This window comes from Pieris napi, chromosome 18 (genome assembly GCF_905475465.1).
Source record: "Pieris napi chromosome 18, ilPieNapi1.2, whole genome shotgun sequence".
Lineage (NCBI taxonomy): Eukaryota > Metazoa > Arthropoda > Insecta > Lepidoptera > Pieridae > Pieris > Pieris napi.
Genome location: NC_062251.1, coordinates 1,410,019 through 1,429,343, shown reverse-complemented (window position 1 = coordinate 1,429,343; position 19,325 = coordinate 1,410,019). Strand labels below are relative to the sequence as shown.

Below are 19,325 nucleotides of genomic sequence, written 5' to 3'. Positions count from 1 at the left end.
GGCATTGGACATAATTTAAAAACAACATTCGAATAATAATAGAATTTATGTTACACTTAATGTAAGAGAATAATAATAAATATTTATTTATTTAATTTTTCAAATGTAAACTGAACTTTATTGACTATAATGACTTCTTTTCCAGTCTTTGATTATTTTAATTAATTATTTGTTTGCAATCAAAAACTATTTTTAATAATGCCAAAGAAGTATACCTTCTTACGCGCGTACATAAGTACACGCACCCATTTCTTTTTGACTGTCGTAGTCCAAGCTATTAGCCCGGTCATTTTAGACATAAAAATAGTGATCAAATAAAGAAAATTCCGACAAAGCCAAATTTTCGTAGAGACCTTAGGTTTACCACAAGGAATAAAGTGTCAAAAGTCCCCATCAGTCCCAAGTGAGCTTAGGGACTTATTCGGGGTCAAAGGTCAAAAGTTTAGGTTTTTTGGATTTTTCTCGAAAACGGTAAGTTTTATCGAAAAGTACCTCAGAGCAAAGTTGTAGATCTTAAAATTTTCTATAAAAACGATCTCCATGATTTTTTCTCTAAGACTCACTATTTCCCAGATATTGCGCTTGTAAGAAACATGTTCTACATTATATGCACACATTTCCTCACCACCTGTGAGGTAGTGTAGTCGGCGCGTTTTTTTTTAACGTGGTATCCCCGGTAGGCCTATTCCACGAACCTTTCTGACGTTATTTTCAGGAACAATAATTATTTAATAGTATGAAGATTATTGATATGGGTTACTGAGTTTAACTGTCGTTCAAACTTTTTTTTATTACTTTAATCTGACTCATACTCTTCATATTATTCAACTTCAAATCCTAAAATTTTGACCTTAGACCCCGAATAAGTCCCTAAGCTCACACGGGACTGATGGGGACTTTTGACACTTTATTCCTTGTGGTAAACCTAAGGTCTCTACGAAAATTTGGCTTTGTCGGAATTTTCTTTATTTCAATTGTCTAAAATGACCGGGCTATATTTAGAGATTGTCCTTGTCAAACGTCATAGTCTGTTTTCTATTGTTTTTGGTACAGATTTTTTTTAAATAACCATAAATTTATGTATAATTAGTAACTTTAGTGCGCTATAAAAATGAAACAAAAACACCATTAATTATCTGTGTTTATGGCGTCATTTATTGTCTGTATTTTTTATTACACGATGGTCTGTTTGGCGCCAAATTCGCTTCCATCTCTCGTTTGATTTTTTTTATAGAACAAAAGCCGAAGGCTGATGTTAATTGATGCCGCCGCCCATGGATACTCAATGCCAGAGGGCTCGCGAGTGCGTTGCCGGTCTTTTTTAGAATTGGTACGCTACTTCGGACTCTTAGTCGAATTCGGATATACTTAGACATTTTTTTATATTTTTTTATGATTGGACAATTCACACCAATTGACCTAGTCCCATGCTAAGCTGGTGAAGCTTGTGTTATGGGTACTAGGCAACGGATATACATACATATTATAGATAGATAGACATATAAATACATATTTAAACACCCAAGACCTAAGCACAACACCAAATGCTCATCACATCGATGTTTGTCTCAGCCGGGGATCGAACCCGGGACCCATGGATTCGCAGTCAGGGGTACTAACCACTAGACAAATGAGCCGACATTGACATTTATTACTTACAAAAACACACACATAATAACAATAATCAAAGAAAAAAAAAACCCTTTTCCCTTTCGGTTCGTTTCAAGTGTGTAATGTGTGTCTGTGGTTGTAATATGCCCTGGCTCAGCATTATGCTGAGGAGCAGACTGTTTCACAGCGCTGGTCATTCAGCCAGAGACCACAGCATACGTCAGTGGGCGATGGTTGCTTGGGCCTTGGTAATGCGTGATGTCCTCTGTACCTTCAGTTTCAGACGCTTCCGAGTATCTGGTAATCACTGGAGATATATATATGTTAACGTAAAATTGTAAACACCGTTAGATTGTAATCTATCTCGCGCGATTATAAACTGTCGAAAGATTGTGAACCTCAGCGTACTGCTTACAATTTAACGTATTATTATTCGGTAGATTGTACTACACTAACTTAGTTATTATTCAAACTTCTTTGATTAATTACAGATTAATTTTACTTCCCAACAATTTCATATAACTACCGAATAATAATACGTTAATTTGTAAGCAGTTCGTTGAGGTTCACAATCTTTCGACAGTTTACAATCTCGCGAGATAGATTACAATCTAACGGTTTTTACAATTTTACGGTGACATATATATGTCTAATTGGTTTGAATTTACTTGGTATGACGTGGTCGTAAAAATTTGGAGTTGCGACGCATGCGTCATGATCGTGGCTGTTGTAACACAATGTGATAACGCCCAATTAACGTTTAATTGATCTTAATTTGTGTTTGGTTAATTCCAATGAACATATTGTATGCTTATGACCGTAGATTTTTTTCTTTATCTTCAACATATTTTTGTTTTATAATAATAATATACTTTATTTTGGAGATTATTGACAACCAACCCCCCCCCCCCACCCCGTGTAACGCGTCGTAACTTTTTTTTGTACGCAATAGTAAAACGTTTCGTGACCACCAAAGTCTTTATACGTAAAAGTGTCACCATTATTTGGTGTAAAGTACTGGAAAGTCTAAAATAATATTAACACTAACGAGTAATTCAATCCCCGCCCCGCATCGTAACGTTTTACAAACCCCCCCCCCCCCATCCCTTAATTTCGTTACGTAATACTTGAACGCTCCTAATATTATCATAGTTAATTTTACTTTAATATTCTTTCAGTTCTAATAGTCGGTCGTATGATTTGTCGTATTATTAATTTGACGATTATTTAAATGATCCTAATCCTTGGGATTGATTTGCTCCAGTTCTCACTATTTGTATGACTCAAAACTTGGCGATTAAAAAGAGTGGCGGATAGTTTCTTGCCAGTACTTCTTGCCCGCTCTACACCCTTGACTTGCGAACAACTAGTAAATGTAAATTTACTATATATACAGGATGTCCCAAAAGTCGACGTCAAGTCGAAATTTTCTCATAGGTAATGCCACACCAGTTATCAGAAAAATAAATATTTAAGATTTGTTAGGAATTTAATGAATTTAAGTGTCGAAAATTATTACAAATTTTTTTTTTCTTCGATACTAAAAACACGTGGCATTTTAATTTACAATTCGTCATTTGAGATTTCAATAAATTATTTTGCATAAAATATAAAATACTATTACATACATTCTATTTACGAAATTTTATTTTTTGAAAATATAATTTCTATAAGGTAATTCGCCCTTCTCACTCTCTTTTCTTCGACAAAAACGTTGCACATCTTCGTGACGTTCCGTAAATATTTTACCCTCATGCGCCTAAAGAAGTTTCACTTCAAAAATGTAAAATAATCTAAGCTGTGTATTATAATTTGATTTTTTCGTGATTGAAACTAAAACGGGATTTATTATTATTATAACTGAACTATTAAATCAAAGTTACAGGATAAGAATTTGAGAAAGTAAAGTGTGGCAGGGAACTGGTTGAAAACACACACATAATAACAATAATCAAACAAAAAAATATAATGAGAGATAAAAAAAATGTTTGGTAAATATTCCGTATCGCGGCACCAGCGATTTTGAGGCTGATTTTTATGACTTGGTCATGAGTTCTCCGCACCATAACTAGTGTTGTTATGATGGCGCATGACCATTTTTGCCAAAAAAATAACAAAAAAACTTCAGTGGTGTCAAGGGACACCCGGATGGAACGAAATTCCTTTCGATTAATCTATATGTTAATTGGTATCTTATCAGTATGATAGATTTTCTCGACACCAATCTTACGACGAAAAAAAAAAGGCAACATCACGAGGTGTTCCCAGGCGGTCACCCATCCAAGTACTGACCTCGCCCGACGTTGCTTAACTTCGGTGATCGGACGAGAACCGGTATATTAGAATAGCAAATAGCAAAAAAGTGTCGTGACAACTTTTCGTAAGAATTTTTTCCGTCAAGCCCCCTTTCACAAAGCGCGATAAGGAACTTCGTTCCAAAAGTACCCAAAACCGAATCGGAACACCCACGTGGTCTTGTCTGCCTTACCCCTAGAGTGTATATAAAAAATCGGAGGTGCTGAGGAAGAGCAGCCCCCACCCGCTGTAACAAAGCTGAGGAGCAGACAGTTTCACAGCGTTAAAATTAAAATGAAAGATCTCCATGGAGTTGCTGAAAATATCCACCGAGACATTTTCCATCACAATTAATAACGAATTTTTATTCGCGAAATTGTGAATGTGAAATGTGACAATATTGACGTCATGATATTTTCGCAATGTCTCTTAAAATAATTGTGACGTCATTTGACAAAGCGCCAACAGCGGCCAGACGGCGTTTATGTGCGCCGGCGCAGATGATTTCATTTGAGGATAATTTAGAGACACTTACTTCAAATACAACTAACCACTCAAAATAGTATCTCAATTAATGAATCGATTTTCATGGATTTTTGGGGTTTCCTCTGGGCCTCAGATTTTGGGCTCTTTTTCTAGGCAAGTACACACATGTGGCGACACAGTAGGCAGACTTCTGTGTCTGACATTAGCTTAGTTAGATTAGACTATTCTTGTCTCAGTGGTGAGACAATGTATCCAAAAAAAGGCTGGTACCAATGAAATAATAAATAAAAAACAGTGGTGCTACAACCTCTTTAGGTCTGGGCCTCAGATTTCTGAATCTGTTTCATGATCATTTTTCAATCTAATAGGCAAGTAGGTGATCATCCTCCTGTGCCTGACACACGCCGTCGACTTGGGTCTAAGACATGTCGGTTTCCTCTCGATGTTTTCCTTCACCGTTCGAGCGAATGTTAAATGCGCACATAGAAAGAAAGTCCATTGGTGCGCAGCCGAGTCTCGAACCTACGACCACAGGGATTGCTGCTCACCGATTAGATATCGTAAATCGGTAACGGCTAGCGTGTTTGGAGTCATGACCTCATCGTATTAAATGAATTGACGTCGCGTGTCTATGGTTCATCGTGTTCCCCGATTTCAATATTGAATAAAACGAAGCCTAAACGTAAAGACATAAAATACAAGAAGGTTGTGCCAAAAATCAATCTGGATCAATCTGAAACACCTTTTGTATGGCAATTAAGGTTTACAATAATTTAACAAAAGAATTACAAGATCTTCCGACTAGTGTTTAAAAAGCGACTTGGTGTATTGGAAAAATGTGTCAATAAATGATTATTTGCGTGAGACACTGTAGTTGATATAAATTTAATAAAGTGTCATATGATATGTAGGATACAAATAATATAAGAATTGACTTTATGGAAAATTCCTTAAGACAAATTTGCGCGCCATTGTGTGTGGCAGAAATGCGAACTTACGATTGTACCACCTTAGAGCGGGCGTACACGGACTGCTCGAGCAGTTAGCGGCTGACCGACGTACACGGACCGCTCGAGCGGTTGGCGTTGACTGCTTGAGCAGTCGGTTGTTGACTGCTCGAGCAGTCTCTACCAACCGCTCGAGCAGTTGAATTTCTACCGCAGTCTAGTCATGGATTCAGACAGAGAGACACTAGACGCCGCGAGGCCAGAAGAGAAGGGAGGGGGAGGTCGTAGAGCTGTCGACTGCTCTAGAGCCGCCGACGGCTCGAGCAGTCAGTGTATGCCTCGCCACTGCTCGCGAGCGGTCGACAGCACGATGGAATTTCATCATGTAGTTGACGGCTTGAAGCGGTCGCGACTGCTCGAGCAGTCGTGTGTACGGCAGCGAATGAATGGCTATAGTTCACCGCGCGGTCGCGGCTTCAAGCAGTCGGTCATAACTGCTTGAAGCAGTCCGTGTACGGCTGGCCTTACACATTTTCGTACCATATTTCTTGCAAGAAATTATTATTATTAAGTATTAAGTTATAATACTAGCGTTAAAATGCTATTTGAATATATATATTTTTATATTTAATGACCAACACTGACACACCAAAATATGGAACAAATTCGTAAAGCAATAATACGTCACAATGTTCGTTCCTATACTCCTCCGAAACGGCTCGACCGATTCTTATGAAATTTTTTATGCATATTCAGTAAGTCTGAGAATCGGCTACTACTATCATTGAAACCCTTCAAACTCAAACTCAAAATATCTTTATTCAAGTGGGTAACCAAGTACACTTTTGAATCGTCAAGTTAAATTAATCGTAAATTTACATTTACTACCAGTTCGCAAGTCAAGGGCGTAGAGCGGGTAAGAAGAACTGGCAAGAAACTTTCCGCCACTCTTTTTAATCGCCAAGTATTGTCATACAAATTGTTTGAACTGGAGCAAATCAATCCCAAGGATTAGGATCATTTAAGTATTCCTCAAATTTATAAAACGCTTTATTGATTAATTTTCGTTTTTTTTTTAAGTGATCCTCTGGGATTTTATTAAAGAAGAGTATCCCTTTCCCCAAAAAAGAATTACTAACTTTAGATAGTCTAGTACGGGGAAATTGCAGCCTGCGTTTGTTCCGTGTATTAACAAATGCTCATCACATCGATGTTCGTCTCAGCCGGGGATCGAACTCGGGACCCATGGATTCGCAGTCAGGGGTACTAACCACTAGACCGATGAGTCGTCTCTATTTAATCTATCTATAATATATCAATATCTATTTAATTTCGACATTATCGTATTAACTTGGTACAGTAATGTATTTTTGTAAATAATTAAATGCCTATTAGTAATATTCAAATGTCAATCGATGATGTGTCTACTGAGTAACTTTGACCTATTTATTGAAGTGTGTAGATAGACTAGATATATTGCATATGTGTACTCATAAAGTGGGTCAAGTAATTACGAGTCCGTTCGGTGCTATCAATGATAATGTAGGCGCTACAATCCTGTATTTGCCGCGGCTTTTTTTTTTTAGTTATTAAGCTTACTACATCACACACAGTACTAATTATTTTACAAAATCTTACATCTAAAATGTGTGACAATTAACGTAAACATAAGTTTTACAAAAAAAAAACAGAAATTTAAAAAATACAATTAAAACATATACAAGATAATACAAGCACACAATAAAATAGAATAAAATTGTAGAAATTTGTTGGCACTTAAAGCAGAAAAAAAAATCAGCAAAAAATATGTATCACATCGTAATAAGCTAAGTGATAGACACTTAAATTGCAAGAGGGCTTGCTAGCCAGTGCGTAGTCGGCCTTTTAGGATCTGGTACTCTCTTTTCTTGAAGGACCCCAAGGTGTCAAGTATTACGTAAGCACTATAGGGGGGAGGGGGGTCTATGATTTACATATTTGGTGATTACGTCAACAGTAAATTATTACTTTTTTACACATACCCACACATTGTCTATGCTTGAAAACGAAATGCATTTTCGATGATTCCTACAAAATTTTTGAGAACATTGCTGACAACCTTGACCTTTTGGAAGGATGGGGGGGGGGATAAATTGCAGTAAATCTGTTTACGTAATACTTGAAAGGACCCTAAGTCGAATTGGTTCGGAAATACTTTATTGGACAGATGGTTTCACATAGTGGTACAAATACCAATTTCTTTTATAATTTTTATAGGCTGGTGATGGCACCACCAGCCAACCAATTCGACTTGGGTCATCTGGCATTGAGAGTGTCCATATGTTGTATCACTTAACATCAGGTGAGCCCGTTTGCCCCATGTAACAATAAAACCTTATGAAATGTTTAATATTATACCCAGTTTAAAACTATCTAGAAGAATTTGTTTGTAGTCCAGTCAGTCAAGACAATTAATTCATTATAATTCCAAAAGTTTTCAAATTTTGATGTTAGGTCGGGAGTGGTATTAAAACAAACTATAAAATTTTGCAACCTGCTCTGCGGTCCGGAACATTGTTAAAAATAAGTTTTGGTCGTGAAAAAAATTCCAAAAGTTCTGCAAACTTGGGGAAGTTTTCGATATAATATTTCATATCACGTATAAAATTTGCAACCAACCTAAGTGTACGGAACATTTTTTGTTATTAAAAATTAATGTTTTTCTTTATTAAACTGAAGGAAAACGTTCCAAAAGTTCTGCAAATTTGACAGATATATCGAAAATAAAATAAATAACAAAAAATGTTCCGTACACTTAGGTTGGTTGCAAATTTTATACGTGATATGAAATATTATATCGAAAACTTCCCCAAGTTTGCAGAACTTTTGGAATTTTTTTCACGACCATACAGCAAAAATTAATTTAATTGCAATTTTAACAATGTTCCGGACTGCGGACAAGGTTGCAAAATGAGATTTATTGTCGTCCCAATGTACCATTCACTTGACCGAAGTTTGAAAACTTTTGGAATTATTATCAAATTTTCGATTTCGAATGTCTATAATGACTGGTCTATTGATTGGCTAAGGGAGCGTTCAAGTATTACGTAACGAATTTTGGTTTTTCCTTTTGTAAAGCGTTACGATGCGGGGCGGGGATTGAATTACGCGTTATTGTTAATATTATTTTCGATTTGCCAGTACTTAACACCACATAATGGTAATTTTTAGGTATAAAGAGTCACTGGGTGGTAAAGAAACGTTTTACTATTGGGTACAGAAAAACGTTACGGCGCGTTGCATGGGGGGGGGGGGGTCAATAATGAACGCTCCCTAATCATTAAAATCTGTTCATAGGTCGCAAGAGAATGAAATCGCACCAGAAGACTTAAAAGAAACAGATGCCAAATATATTAATGATCTCAATAACCCTGATCTCGAAGACACAATTGATTTAAATAATGAAGAAAAAAGAGAGAAACGTCAAGCCAACGCCACTGTGCCAGATGAAGAAGAGAGGTCAGACCAAACAGAAGCAGTTATAAAACTACTAGGCCTTCGAGTCGATGAATCTGAGAAGGAACCGAAAATTATTGATGGTGTTATACCAAGCGTGTTGAGTGAAAAGGAATTTGTATTGAGGCTGTTTGGTGAAGGTTTTACAGAGGGTACGACCATCGTGTTCACCAGCCACCCACAGGAGTATGGAACCAGCTGCCATTTCCAATATGGTTCTTATTATAAGGTAAATAAGATTCAATTCTAAATTTTTTGCAGTGGTAAGATGTATCAAAGGTCTATGTCAGGTCAGAAAATAATTATTTTTATTGTATTCTTCGTACTAAGGATTTATGATTAAGAATCCCCAATTAGAGTGTCCCCCACGCCCCACTTGGGGCAGTTAAGGGGGGATATTCGAAAGTTATTTGGAATTTTAATCTTCGAAGTTCGAAAGAATCGTAAAATTTTTTGAAGTTGATAGTGTTTGATTTTATCAGATCTTTGGAATATTACAATTCAGATAGAATAGAGTAATCAATTTTTGTCATATTGCTGCTAAGTCATTGTCACAGTTAATCAGAATATATATCCCCATAGGGGAAACAACGAAACTATGTTAACAAGAGTTTTGAGATTGACATTGGTATTTTTTTATTTATACCTGTAATAAATTCCACAGGCCTCAAAGCTGGAAGGTGATTCGGCAATCTTCAAATTGAAAGTACCAGAACCGGAACACGACCTTACCTTTTACATCTGCGCTACGAACAATGCGACATATGAGACACCAGATTTCATTCACCAGGGCAAGGAACCCTGGAAGATTCTGGGTATCCACAACAAGCTGCTTCCATTATGGGCTTCCCTAGTCCTCATAGTTATCCTACTGGTACTGGCGTCTCTCTTCTCTGGTCTCAACCTCGGTCTGATGGCCTTGGACCGTACGGAACTCCGTATCATTGCTAATACGGGTACAGAGAAGGAGAGGAAGTACGCGAGAGCGATTATGCCTGTGCGTGCGCATGGAAATTACCTTCTATGTACCATTTTGTTGAGTAACGTCGCCGTGAACAGTACATTTACGGTGATTTTGGATGATCTCACCTCTGGATTGGTTGCTGTTATTGGGTCTACCCTCGCGATTGTGTTCATTGCTGAGATTACCCCGCAGGCGATTTGTGCAAGACATGGGCTGTTTGTTGGTGCTAAAAGTATATGGATTATGAAGGTAGGATAAAACTTGGTTATATTAGATTCACAACAACAACGTTTAGTAAAGTTTTACAAAGCTTTTTATAAATTTGAGGACTACTTAAATGATCCTAATCCTTGGGATTGAATTGCTCCAGTTCAAACAATTTGTATGACAATACTTGGCGAATAAAAAGAATGGCGGAAAGTTTCTTGTCAGTTCTTCTTACCCGCTCTACGCCCTTGACTTGCGAACTGGTAGTAAATGTAAAATTACGATTAATTTAACTTGACGACTCAAAAGTGTACTTGGTTACCCACTTGAATAAAGATATTTTGAGTTTGAGTTTATTCCTGTATCTCAAAATTCAATACCTTTTTGTACTAGAGTAAGACTTTGCGCCAGAGGCACAACAAATTCTAGGTCTTCTTGGCCTCAGGTATCTGATCTATCTGATTTTCATAATAGGCAAGTAGGTGATCAGGCCCGTCTCACATTAAAGGTAAGTATTTCCTCAAGATTTCCTTTACCTAAGCGACTTATATGCGTACATGGAATGATTGACGCACAGTCGTAAAGCCCCCAGGCCAACACTGCTCTGATGAAACAGCTGTGTGGTATCTATATGCTGTTCTGCTCAGAGATGTATAACTTTCTGCATATGTGGAAGCAAGTAGTTGATCTTTGAAGAAAGATTATGTCTTAAGTTGATCATGTATATAAGAAGATCTATATAAGATAGGCAACCTTAAGAAGACAAGGAATGGTTTTAGCCATCAGTCTGACTTAGGGAGCGTTCAAGTATTACGTAACGAATTTTGGAGGGGGGGGTCCTTTTGTAACATGCGGGGTGGGGATTGAATTATGCGTTATTGTTTATATTATTTTCGACTTTCGAGTACTTTACACCACATAATGGTAACTTTTAAGTAGAAAGAGTCACTGGGTGGTCACAAAACGATTTACTATACTTGGGTACAGAAAAACGTTACAGCGCGTTACACGGGGGGGGGGGGTTTCAATAATCTCCAAACTGCGTGACGTAATACTTGAAGCATACTGTATTCTATGGATGTTTTCACTATAAGCCAGGGTTTGAGCACATGACCAGGTCTCAGAATGTAATCCCTGATAGAGTATTACGCTAAAATTATCAGAGAGCATTAATACCTGCTGAGTTTAATCATCGGTTGTCGAGATATATAAAATTCCATCCACTCCACGTCTGCACTTCCATAACTGAGACGCCACCACTATGTGGAATCAGCTATCCACTGAAGTTTTTCTGAACCAATTCCACTTCTGACGGTAAGGCTGGCGACGTTCTTGCCGTCATCACTTAACATCAGGTGAGCCTCCTGCCCGTTTGCCCACTGTTCTATAAAAGGGACCCGTGGTTCTCTCAGAATTACTCTGTCTCCGGTTGTTCCATATGTGATATTTTCAGATTGTAATGGGCATATGTGCCCCTCTCGCATGGCCGACTAGCAAATTGCTAGATTACTTCTTGGGAGAGGAAATTGGTACACACTACAACAGGGAAAGACTAAAGGAACTTGTTAAGGTATTGTAAAAAATTTATTCAATGACCACTAATTTGCGTATTGTTCCCACGAGAATGTAAGTGCGTGCTCCTATTTCACCATGCCTCCTGCTGATAGAGGACAAATCTTTGTTTTTTATTTATTATTATTAATTACTTAAGATGTCATGTGGAACATGGTGTAATGGTTGCAGCTCCTTACAAACTTTGTGTAAAAAAACTAGGCGATTAAAAAGAGTGACCGAGAGTTTTTTACGCCGGCTTTTTCTTTCCTACACACTCTGTCTTCTTTGTCGATGAGCAGGGATGTCTACCGAGACAAATTTTATGACGTGATATAAGTGATACCATTCCACATTCCATAATAAACATATTTTATTTTTTAAACCGAGTTCTTGGAGAACACTTGGGCTGCTCACCATCACAAGGCTTTAAGTAGATAGTACCTGATTTATTTAGACGGTGTGGTTGGTAAATCAGTGGCGAGTGACCTAAAAAGGTTGTACCTTTTTAGGTCTGGGCCTATTTCTGTATCTGTTTCATGATCATTTGTCAATGAAATAGGCAAGTAGGTGATCAGCTTCTTAGGCCTGACTTGTTCGACTTCTTGGCTCTAAGACAAGCCGGTATCATCACGATGTTTTCTTTTGTACGAGCGAATGTTAAATGCGCACATAGAAAGTCCATTGGTGCACAGCCAACTCTACTACGAACTCAGCGATGAGAGTCGCAGGCTAAAGCCAGTAGTCCAACACTGCTCTCAAATAAAAGAATAATAGAGAATGAATTAATCAGGTATATATAGGAAACAGTCCAAGTTTCAACAGAAGCTGTTCTGTTTCTAAGAATATTGATTTAGCTTCCATCACGTGACACAAAACTGTCACAGATAAGTCGAATAGAACACGTAACATGCTTGTAAACAATGTCTTCGTCTGTCTTATCCTAATACTATGGAGTTTAATTTCGTCGGAGACTGAACATCGAAATATTATGACAATTGACATTAAAATTATGACGTTTGTTTACGTGTTTACTTACGACGTCATAGGTACGACGCCATCTTGTTTCACGCGTTTTGGCGGGTTTTTAAAATCATGAATGTTTAGACATTGTATAGTGGAACCTATATTTCAGGTGACAAATCACGTGAACGATTTGGACAAGGAGGAAGTGAATATCATCTCTGGTGCTCTTGATCTTCGTAAGAAAACCGTGAAGGATGTCATGACCAAACTGAAAGACTGTTTTATGCTGCCAATCAATTCCGTACTGGACTTTGAGACCATGACAGAGATTGTCAAGTCAGGTAAGCTTTTGTATAAGGCTTTAATCACTGATGACGTCATAAATTAAAACGCGGTATCGAAGTATTTCCAGCTGAGTATATATAACTCGATCGATTGGAATCTTTTGGCCAGTGGTAACACTTGTCGAGGATCCTTCCTTTGTAGGAACTGGTCACCATCACGACTGGGATCTTCGGGCCAGTCAGTGGTGAGTGGTTGGACTGTTCTCGATCCTACGTTTTGGATGAACTGATCAGCCCTTGGTCATTGGTGAAGATTAAGGGTTAACTTTAATCCCTGATCAAAGAGAAATTTGGGGTGACCCAACCCGTAGGGGGTAAACAATCAAGGCGTTTTGAGATTTCCTTTTCCCTTCTATCTTTTTGAAATTGTCTTTTATATATAAACTCTCTTAAATTCATGAGTATCTTGAGGATACTTCGGGAGTATTCGCCCGGTGGGAGACGCCAAGCTCACTAGGCCTAGTAGACCAGTCAGTCAAGACAATTAATTCATAATAATTCCAAAAGTTTTCAAATTTTGATGTAAGGTCGGGAGTGGTATTAAAACAAACTATAAAATTTTGCAACCTGCTCTGCGGTCCGGAACATTGTTAAAAATAAGTTTTGGTCATGAAAAAAATTCCAAAAGTTCTGCAAACTTGGGGAAGTTTTCGATATAATATTTCATATCACGTATAAAATTTGCAACCAACCTAAGTGTACGGAACATTTTTTGTTATTAAAAATTAATGTTTTTCTTTATTAAACTGAAGGAAAACGTTCCAAAAGTTCTGCAAATTTGACAGATATATCGAAAATAAAATAAATAACAAAAAATGTTCCGTACACTTAGGTTGGTTGCAAATTTTATACGTGATATGAAATATTATATCGAAAACTTCCCCAAGTTTGCAGAACTTTTGGAATTTTTTTCACGACCATACAGCAAAAATTAATTTAATTGCAATTTTAACAATGTTCCGGACTGCGGACAAGGTTGCAAAATGAGATTTATTGTCGTCCCAATGTACCATTCACTTGACCGAAGTTTGAAAACTTTTGGAATTATTATCAAATTTTCGATTTCGAATGTCTATAATGACTGGCCTATAGCTCAAATTGAAGTCCCTTTTGAAGGAAAGGAGAGTATACCCACTCTTTATATGGAAATTGTATTCGTTTTTACAACAAACTCCCAAGCGAAATTTGAGAATTATTACTAAATAAATTCAAAGCCCTCGTTAAACGAAAATTAATGAATAAAGCTTTTTATAAATTTGACGAATACTTGATGATCCTAATCCTTGGGATTAATTTGCTCCAGTTCAAACAATTTGTATGACTCAAAACTTGGCGATTAAAAAGACTGGCAGAAAGTTTCTTGCCAGTTCTTCTTACCCGCTCTACGCCCTTGACTTGCGAACTGGTAGTAAATGTAAATTTACAAATAATTTAACTTCTTTTTGACGATTCATAAGTGTACTTGTTTACCTATATAAATAAAGATATTTTGAGTTTGAGTTTATAGCTGTTGTCTAGCTTCTCGGTCACATCTGCCTGATCACGTGGTATATTAGGGGTCCTATTAAAAAAATCATAATTTGCTTATAACTAGTTCTTTAATAAGTGCAAGTCCACACATGTAGTTCTGGAATGCGTGCTTCCCAACAAACAGAAATCCTCGGAGCAGTAAGGTCGCTTCTTCTGAGCTTCTGGAAGGAGCTGGGCTGGTTTCATTAACCAGGACTTTACGCACAACTGTCCAAATGGGTGTCTTAGTCTTGTCAGGCTGTATCCGGTCTTGTAAAAACAGCAAAAGAATGGAACTCCCTCTAATCTTCCCAGGGTTAAACATGGGTTCTAAGCAGCAGCTAAATATGCATCACCTGGACAAGCGTGTACCGATAGGCCGCAATTTACTTCACATGAGGTGGGATTGTGGCTTCTGTCCAGTTCTTCATATCTTCTATCTCTAATGTTTATTTTATTAATTAAGATGTCGTGTGGAACATGGTGTAATTGTTGCAGCTCCTTACAAACGTGTAAAACAAAAACTTGGCGATTAAAGAAAGTGGCGGAGAGTTTATTGCCAGTTCTTCTCTTCCGTTCTACTTGATTTGAGAACTGGCAGTAAATGTAAAATTAAAAGCATTTAATGTATATTTCTTTTTTGACGTTCATAAGTGTACATTGTGTTACATTTAGAATAAATGATTTTTGACTTGACTTTAAATAATTTTTCCAGGCTATTCCCGTATCCCGGTGTACGAGGGTCAACGAGGTAACATAGTCACGGTGCTCTTCATCAAGGATCTGGCCTTCGTGGATCCTGATGATAACACACCATTGCGAACCCTCTGCCAGTACTACCAGAATCCTTGCAATTTCGTATTCGAAGACGTCACGCTGGATGTCATGCTGAAGCAGTTTAAAGAAGGTAAGGTTTGAGCAGATTTTCTCGCAGGTAGAGAGAACCATAGACTAAAGATTTTTTTGAAGTGAAACTTCTTTATCGGGGTTGGAAAAAAATTTAGTGTAACATTTTTCCGTTACGCGCCATGTTGCTTTTTGAAGTCAAACTTCTTTATCGGCGTTGGAATGAAAGTTCTTTATCGACGTATGGGAGAAATTTTGTAGCAAATCGTCACGTTTTTTGGTTACGCGCCATGTTGCTTTTTGAAGTTAAACTTCTTTATCGGCGTTAGAATGAATTTTTTATCGACGTATGGGAGAAATTTTGTAGCAAATCGTCACGTTTTTCGGTTACGCGCCATCTTTTTCTCGTCCCTACCACGGTTGATCCGAAGAGATTCGAAGCCATCAGTAACAAGAATATATAATAACTATAACAATGATATTAATAATTCTATTACAATTAATGAAATTCTGTAACAATCTTAGTACTACATAGTAGTACAGTAATAAGTTAAAATGAAATAATTGTATTTGTATTCATGTCTATGATAATAAAAGCCTTTTGTTAAACTTTATCTAATTTAACTTTATTTAACCAATTTCTGTAAAGTTGCATATAGTAGATCATTTTTCGAAAAATAAGGTCATAAAGTGGTTTCACTTCTAACGTGTGTACATTAGTACACGCACATTTTTTATTTTTTTATTGCGTCATATTGCGTCACATTACGTCTCTTCTCTCCTACAGTAAGAGAGCGTACCATATAATTTGAAAATGATTTTCAGGTCACAAAGGTCATATGGCATTCGTCCAGCGTATTGAGGAAGGTGATGGTGATCCGGTGTATGAGACCGTGGGTCTCCTTACACTGGAGGATGTGATAGAAGAGATGATACAGGCGGAGATAGTGGATGAAAGTGATGTCATCTGTAAGTTTTAATTGGGCATTTTATCATCAGACGTCGAGGATACGAAATTCCACCACTATGTGGAACCAGCTGACCACTGAAGTATTTCCGAACCAATTCGACTTAGGGTCCTTCAAAGAGCGTACCAATTCTTAAAAAGCCGGCAACGCACTTGCGAGCCTTCTGGCATTGAGTGTCCATGGGCGATCACTTAACATCGGGTGAGCCTCCTTCCCGTTTGCCCTCTGCTTTATAAGTAACTATACTTTAAAGGCCGGCAACGCACTCGCGACCCCTCTGGTAATGTGAGTATCCATGAGCGGTATCACATAACATTAGGTGAGCCTCCTCTCCGTTTGCCCCCTGTTCTATTAGTACCAATACTTAAAAGGCCGGCAACGCACTCGTGATCCCTCTGGCATTGAGTATCCATTAGCGGTGGTATAACATGACATCATTTATGAATTAGCCCGTTTGCCCTCTGTTCTATAAGTACCAATACTTAAAAGGCCGGCAACGCACTCGCGACCCCTCTGGCATTGAGTGTCCATGGGCGATCACTTAACATCAGATATGCCTCCTGTCCGCTTGCCCCCCGTTCTATAAGTACCAATACTTAAAAGGCCGGCACCGCACTTGCGAGCCTTCTGGCAATGTTAGTATCTATGAGCGGTATATCACATAACTTCAAATTAGCTTCCTGTCCGTTTGCCCCCTGTTCTATAAGTATCAATTCTTAAAAGGCCGGCAACGCACTTGCGATAATAAATTGCAGTAAATCTGCTTGCGTTACACTTGAACGGCCCCTTAGCCTTCTGGTTGTAAATGTCCATAGACGGAATCACTTCAGGTGAGCCTCCTGCCCATTTTCCCTCTGTTTTAAAAAAAGGGGCAATGGGCGGCACTTTAGAGTGGATCTCTTCCACAACCACAAATAATTTCTAAATAATCTAAGGGATGTGGACAGAGTAGGGGTTTAAAGGAAGATAGAGAAGGAGCTAAGCAGATAGACTGGAATTCCCTTACTGCGAAGACTGAATTTAAATATAATATTTTTTTCAGCTGACAACAGAACGAAAAAGCGCTTGCTGAGACCCCTGAACAAGCTGCATGATATAGCTGCGTTTGCTGGACATCAACACCAGAGAGTCCATGTCTCACCTCAGCTGATCTTGGCCACCTTCCAATTCCTTAGTACAAGTAAGTATTATCCTCATTATCACACGTGAGGAAACCAGCTTTAGTCCCAGGTCCAGAAGGCTGATCACCTACTTGCCTATTCAGAAACACCGAAATCTGAGGCCCAGACCCATTGATATACAAAAAACCCAAGATGCACAATCAACGTCTAAAAAACGTCCTCAAAAAATGAGCGCAACATTCTAAATTGTGCGCTCATTTCAAATAGTCTCGCGTCGCTCGCGTCTGGGAGCAGTTGTCAAAAATGCCAAAGTGTTCTGTGAGAAATTGTAAAAATATAACTTCAAGAAGGCTAAAAAAGGATGGGATATCGTATTTTCGGTAATTAAAAAACTTTATTGATTAGTTTTTGTTGTTTTTATGACTGATTATAACAAGCAATGTGTAATTTTTATTTATTTTTCTAAAAACTTCATTCAACGCACAAACTATATACGGCCAACTTCAATGGCTGCTTGTTCAGTGTTAGAACAACGCATTACAGTCTTCTTTTTACTTTAGTCGCATTATAAAAATGACCCTGTTCTAATAAGTGGAGTCAATTTTTTTTATTTGTGTTTCTTTTTTATAAATAAATTTATCTACTTTAAAAGTGCTTTAAAAGTGATTTGATTTTTGCAAAATAAATACCATTCATCATTATCGTTTTGAACAAAATATTTGAATAAACAATTAGGCTACCCAAAAACATATTTATGCACAAATAAAAGTATATTTATGTGTTTAAAACACAATTTAACAAACTCTTAAAATACTAATTAGTAATGTATAATGAAAAAAAAAAGTCATGTTCGACTCCACTCAATACCTTGTCCTACCGACCACGGTCGGTCGTAAAATTTTATTGCTTTAAGGGCCAGTTTTTTGATCCGTAGTAAAAAATGGTTTTACCATTTGTTACATTAACTATAGTTAAATGAATAACCATTGGTAAAATCGTAAATGCGTTTTTCAATGCCTTTTTTAACTATAGTTAAACTTAACAATTTGTCAATTTGTTGCCAGTGCAATGAGCAATGACATCCCAAAAAATGTGGTTCTTTTTTGTGGGGAACATTTATTTTGTATGACAACACTAGACATTAGGGTGGGTCAAAAATTTTTTTTTTAAGTAATCGATTTCTAATAGCGAAAATATGTTGAAGTTAGGTATTGTTATGAACCCTTTAAAATATTATTTAATTATTTTGAGTGGAACAGCCCGCGCAACGCCCTTGAAGTTTTGAAAAAAATAGCTAAAGTGGGTACTTTTACACCTTAAGTTACACGTTTGACGTTGGGTATAGTTTAATGTTTTAATTAGTATCCATTGAAATACACATTACTTTTCTTAAATAAACTGTGTTGTTTATGAAAAGAGGATTTTTTTGAGGTAAGTACATTCAGAGAATTAATGTATCAATGTGGCTAGTTTCTAGTGAAATGTTTCGAAATTGTAAATTATGAATTTTTGGTTTGAGACTTGAAAATTAAATTTTTCTGTCATGTCAAATTATAGACAAGTCTTACAAGTGCCCTCTATATATTTGGAACTGTAGAAGATATAAAATAAATCGTGTTATCAATATACCAGGATGTCATGAAATGTAGACTACAGAAAATTAAAAATAGCAGTAAAAAAGAGCCTGCGTTTTCCGAAATTGCAGAAATTGTAACTCAGAAAGTTGAAGCAGTATAGCAAAAGGCATCAATCCCTGTAGCCTCACATACAACAGTCATTCAGCTCAAAGGCCATTGAGGTATAATAATGAATAAACGCTTTTCTTTTTGCCAAAAATACTGTTGACCTGGCTGGCTATTGGATGCGATGGAACAGTGACAAATACAGGTAAATTTAGTAGTGTCATAAGGCTATTTGAAAAAAAGACTTCAGAGACCTTTGCAATGGATAATTTGCTTGCTGCATTTAAATGAACTGCCCTTGAGGCATTTGTTTCATTATATGGATGGTAAAAC

At 37.3% G+C, this 19,325-nt stretch overlaps 1 protein-coding gene across 1 annotated transcript in view; it reads left to right on the top strand.

Moving 5' to 3' along the window:
- The window catches only part of LOC125058793 (unextended protein-like), a 43,161-nt gene that overhangs the window by 12,209 nt on the left and 11,627 nt on the right, over positions 1-19,325 (top strand). Inside the window, exons 2-8 of the mRNA XM_047662946.1 lie at positions 8,676-9,063; positions 9,499-10,047; positions 11,459-11,575; positions 12,692-12,863; positions 15,091-15,282; positions 16,047-16,190; positions 17,232-17,369. Coding sequence (XP_047518902.1) covers positions 8,676-9,063; positions 9,499-10,047; positions 11,459-11,575; positions 12,692-12,863; positions 15,091-15,282; positions 16,047-16,190; positions 17,232-17,369 — 1,700 coding nt within the window. The remainder of the gene's footprint in view (positions 1-8,675; positions 9,064-9,498; positions 10,048-11,458; positions 11,576-12,691; positions 12,864-15,090; positions 15,283-16,046; positions 16,191-17,231; positions 17,370-19,325) is intronic.